The sequence below is a fragment of the Parus major genome, chromosome 23 (genome assembly GCF_001522545.3).
Source record: "Parus major isolate Abel chromosome 23, Parus_major1.1, whole genome shotgun sequence".
NCBI classification, from domain to species: domain Eukaryota; kingdom Metazoa; phylum Chordata; class Aves; order Passeriformes; family Paridae; genus Parus; species Parus major.
The window spans coordinates 5,938,034-5,943,220 of record NC_031791.1 but is presented as its reverse complement, the minus strand read 5'-3'; the positions used below and the strand labels follow the sequence as shown (position 1 = coordinate 5,943,220).

At 54.8% G+C, this 5,187-nt stretch overlaps 1 protein-coding gene across 1 annotated transcript in view; it reads right to left on the bottom strand.

The window, feature by feature from the left end:
• Positions 1-3,785, bottom strand: part of LAPTM5 (lysosomal protein transmembrane 5) — a 24,776-nt gene extending 20,991 nt beyond the window's left edge. Inside the window, exons 1-2 of the mRNA XM_033519650.1 lie at positions 3,590-3,785; positions 874-967 (exon numbers count right to left, since the gene is read on the bottom strand). Coding sequence (XP_033375541.1) covers positions 874-967; positions 3,590-3,676 — 181 coding nt within the window. The 5' untranslated portion in view covers positions 3,677-3,785. The remainder of the gene's footprint in view (positions 1-873; positions 968-3,589) is intronic.
• Between the last annotated feature and the right edge of the window lie 1,402 nt (positions 3,786-5,187).

Here is a 5,187-nt window from a genome sequence, read left to right as displayed (position 1 = left end):
CTCCATGGGAATGGCTCCATGGGAATGACCCCATGGGAATGGCTCCATTGGAATGACCCCATAGGAATGGATCCATGGGAATGGCCCCATGGCAATGGCTCCATGGGAATGGTGCTATGGGAATGGCCCCATGGGAATGACCCCGTGGGAATGGCCCCATGGGAATGGCCCCATGGGAATGGCTCCATTGGAATGACCCCATGGGAATGGTTCCATGGGAATGGCTCCATGGGAATGGCTCCATGGGAATGGCGCTATGGGAATGTCCCCATAGGAATGGCCCCCTTGGAATGGATCCATGGGAATGGCCCCATGGGAATGGTTCCATTGGAATGTCCCCATGGGAATGGATCGATGGGAATGGCCCCATGGGAATGACCCCATAGGAATGGCCCCATGGGAATGGCTCCATGGGAATGGCTCCATGGGAATGGCCCCATGGGAATGGCTCCATGGGAATGGCCCCATGGGAATGGCCCCCAGCCCACACGTCCATGGGATCAGTGTGGGGTGGGATTTGTCCCTTCTGTCCATTGAGGAGCTCTCGGACACTTCAGTGTTTCCCTGGAAATGGAATTGGGAAGGAAGTCAGGAGCGTGTGTGAGGCTGGAATGATGCACAGCTGGGGAAAAGGGAGAGGAAGGGAAATCAGGATTGCCAGGGGAATCCACAGGAGATTCCAGAGGCAGCTGGAGGACTCTGGGGCTCATCCTCTGAAATGAAAACCCAACACAACCTTGGCCTAGAGCAAACCCCAAACAGAGCCTAAACTCCCTCCTGAGCTTATCACCCAGAACTCCAAATTCTTGGATGGAGAAGGCAGAGGGAGCAGTGCAGGACTGGGGGATCCCTGCCAGCATTCCCAGGACCCACCAATTCTGTAGGAATCCTTGTCCAGGTCTTTGCAGAAGCCCTTCCCGTTGGCCACCTCCAGGGAATACTCGATCAGCAGCAGGACACTCATGACCTGGAGAACAAAGCAAAAAAACACAATTCAGGGGCCTTGGGCCAAATCCCCAGCAGTGAATTTACTTCCAGGGAATGATGGATGGATGAGTCTCCAAGTGAGCCAAACACAAACACTCCTGCACCAACAACTCTTCCAGCAGAGCTGCACCAAGAACTCTTCCAGCAGAGCTGCACCAAGAACTCTTCCAGCAGAGCTGCACCAAACCTTGGCTTCAGCCACGGCCCCACTGTGCTTGGGGCTGGGGTTTGCAAACCAGGGCTGCAGGAACAGCACAGAGCACGGGCTGGGCTGGGCACAGAGTGGTTCTGTGTCTTCAGAGGGATCCAGCCAGGGTGTGGGCAGCAGGGATGCCCAGCCAGGGATGCTGAGCTGCTGGGAGGGAAGGCTTCGAGGCTGGGAGTGCCAGGAGCTGAGCACAGCCCCTCTGCCTCTGTGTCAGCTGCAGAACTCCTGGGAATAACATCAAACCAAATTCATTAAATTCCTGAGCCTGCAGCTCCCAGAAGAGCTGTGGCACCAAGAGCCAGCAGCCACCAAGCCACGCTGGGCTGCAGAGGGCCCCTGTCCCACCCTGTCCCTCTGAATTTGAAATTCTGTCTGGAGTCTGAAGGAGAAGGAAGGATGTGTCAGGTTTTCCCTGGGCCTGTCTGATACCAGCTCATTCCAGAGTCACTCTGCTGTCTTCCCTTTTTTCCATGAATTAAATGAACTTTGCAATTTGCTCGTGAGCTGGCAGGGAGAGGAGGAATATCCAGATCTCATTACACGAGGACACGACAAAGTTAACACGGGTTCAGCTTAATGGAACAGCATTTCAGCTCCCAGGGCAGCTCTGAACCCCGTCAAGGATGAAATTGCATCGATCCAAAGTGCCTTTACGGCTGCTGGTGCCCCTTGGGAGGGGAGGGATCTCCTAATGAAGACACATGGAGATCACACCTGACTGCAAGGTGCCTGAGAGGTTTCGTGTTCAAGCTCCCAAACAGGTTTTGCTGCCTTTATTTCTGCTGTTGGTCCAACCCCTCAATTTCCAGAGTGGGAAATACGGGCAGAAATTGCTTTTTCGGGTTTTCTTTAAAAGGAGGCCTGAGCAAAATGGATGAGCTGGGCCCTAAGCAGCAGCTCTGTTCTGAGAGAGGAGTGGGTGAGAGCAGGAGAGCAAACCCAGACTCCCCCATCCCATCCAGCAGGTCCAGGGGCTGAAGTTCAGCAGGAGGAAGCCTCTCTGGTGTCTGTCACAGAAAAATGAGGCCCTGGTTTCCTCACTGCTGTGGAAATGAGCCACAAAGGCCAGGCCAAGCGCAGCCACACAAGATACGAACACGGCAGGAAGCCCCAGCCCAGCCTGAGAGGTTCAGGAGACTTTCAGGTTCAAAACTTTCCATTTTGTGTAGAAAAAAGGAAGAAGCACTGAGCTGTGAGCGAGCAGAGGCCTCCAGGCCTTTCCCTTGGCATGGAGAGCCAGGCCAGCACCAGGACACCTCCCAAAGCTGGCTTTGGCACGCTGGAATGTGGAGCCTGCTTTATTCCTGCAGGGAATGCACATCCAGGGCATGGACCCTCTGCCCAGCACGCCCAGGATTTATTCCAGCTGCCTCTGAAGAGATCAGAGCGAGGCAGAGCTGATTTATGGGAGGAGAAGGCGCTGCCACAGAGCCTGAGAGCTCTTTGATGTCACGGCTGGGGTTCACCCCTGGCACCTGCAGCAGGAATTTATCCTGATCCAAACCCCCAGCACTGATGGAGTGCTGGAGCCAGGGAATCCCCTTTTCCTCTCACTGCAGCATCAGAAGGGAGGGAAGAGGCAGGGGAAGATGGTTGGCACTGTGTGATATCTCTCCAAGAAGTGAGACAAGGCCCATCCAAAAATCACCCACTTTTCCAGGGGCAAAAGGGGTGGTACAGCTCCTGCTGCCCCAGGGAACAGGGGGGACCTTGGAATGTCCTCCCTGTGCCACAGCTGCCATTCCCACGGGATTTCTGCAGGCTGCAGGTCCCCAGCTCCCCCTGAACCTGTGAGAGCCCCGGTGTCACCCCGAAACCCTGACTGTGCACAGGGATAATTTTAATAACCCAGCCAGGCAATAAACCACATCCTCAGCACGGCTGAAAGCACCTCGAGCTCCTCAGTGCAGCCAGGAGTGCGGCACAGAGGGGTTTCCAGGCTCTCCTGCTCTGCCATCCCTGCCCTGAACAGCTTGGGAGACGTGGCCTCCATCCCAGTGGAAAGCAAGGGGGACACAGAGGAGGCAGCTCTGCCCATCACCCTCTGCTCATCCAGCTCCCAAATCCCTCCAGTGCCCCATTCCCACCCAGCAGCTTCGGGATACACTTGGTTAGGAGTAGAAAAACAGGAAGCTCAGTTTCCCTGAGCTCCAATTGGCAGGGCCAGGGAAAAAAAATCCTTCAAAAACCCCTCCCAGTACAGCCAATTCCGCTTTTCCCTGTCCCACACCACCTTTTGTTCATCCCTCTGAACTCATTGCGTTTTCCTCTTGGGAACAGAGAACATTCCAGTGTCAGGGAGCCCTGGGAACCACAACAAGGCTCCTCCTGGAGAGGTTCCACCTCTGTTTCCTTCTCTCCCTGTCCCTGTCCCCTTCCAGGCCCAGCACTCACCATGTGGAAGATCCCCAGGGTCGCCGTTGCTGTCTTGATGTTGAAGCAGCAGCATTTGGGGGGCTCAGGGGGGGTTTGGGGGGTCATTTTCGGGTCCCTCTGAGCCCTCCTGAGTTAATGAGGTCGAATTTGGAGCTGCCCCACGGAAAGCGAAGCGAGAGCAGCTCGGCTTCCTTCCTGCTCTCTGAATGTGTGAAGTCATCTGCAGAGTCACATGAGGCCTTTGGGTTTCTCAATCACAAAGAAAGCAAAAGTGGGGGGCTTGCTGAACACATCCAGCTGGGGAATCAGAGCCCCAGCACTGCTCAGGTGTCCAGCACGGGGCTGTCAGGACAGGAGGATCAGGAGCAGGACGTGATCTTGACCCACAAAACTGCTCAGGAGCAAAAGCAGGGTCCAGGAATCTCACCTCAAACTCACCCTGCTGTTTTTGCAGAGAAGCATCCAAGTTCCTCCCTTTGGACCTGGCGTTCCCTGCCAGCAAAGGCACCGTTCCCTGGTTTCACACTTTTATAAGTCTGGTCCCTTTGCACATTGGGGTTAATCTTCCAATTCCAGCTCCAGGTAATGAAATCATTTACCCCAAGTTTGCTCCCCCAACTCCCTTTTGTTTCCATCTCTCGAGCCTGAGGCAGTGAGGTGTCCTGGATTGCCAGAGGAATTGCTGGGTCTGACCCAAACGGGGGAGCAGCAGCTCACACTTGTTCATGGATTCCTCTGGGCTCTCTCCAGCAGCTCCACATCCTTTGGGGGCTGCAGGGCTGGGGCAGCTCTGCAGGTGGGGTCTCACCTGAGAGGGACACAGAGGCACAATCCCCCTTTAGCTGACAGGGATCAGCCCAGGGCTGGGGGGATCTGGGGGGATCCAGTTTCACCCACCACCACCCCCACATCTCCCAGGGCTGCTCCATCTGCTTCTCCCCAGCCTGGATCCATCCCAGGAGTTTCTCCATCTCAGGGGCAGCACCAGGCTCGGCCTTGTTAAACCCGAATGATTCCCACGGGGAGGGGGCTGTGGAGAGCCCGGAATTTCCAATATTCCCAGTTTTACCCCCCCAGGACCCGGAGCTGCTGTCCTGCTGTGTCCAACCCCCCTGAGCCCCACACCAAATGTTCCCAGGCCAGGGTTTAGAGAAGGATTTGCAGGTGTCAGAAATCATTTCTGGCTAAGAAATCCCAACCCTTCCCACAGCAGCCAGGAGCCCTCTGAGGGCTCCAAAGACAAAATTATCATTTTGCTTATTTGGAGTGACAACAGAACCTCTTCATTAATGTGACTTTCAGCCAGCAGCTCATTATGCTTTATGTCTGTGCTGATGTGTGTTTGGCCATTCATTATTTTATTTTCTCCTCATGCTGGAGGATTTATGGCTGCCCTCTTCCCTGCTTTATCCCTTCATTATATTTTATGGCAGCTTTGCTATGCTTGATGTCCACGCAGCCTCCCCCTGGATCCACCTCCCTGGATTTTATCCATCACCTTGCACGGCTCCTGCCTCACTCAGAGATAAAAAAACAACAATCTGGAGGATATTTAAGTGCTCACAGAGGTAAAAGTGCGTTGTTTTCATCCAGCTGGATGGAGGGAGCTGCTGCTG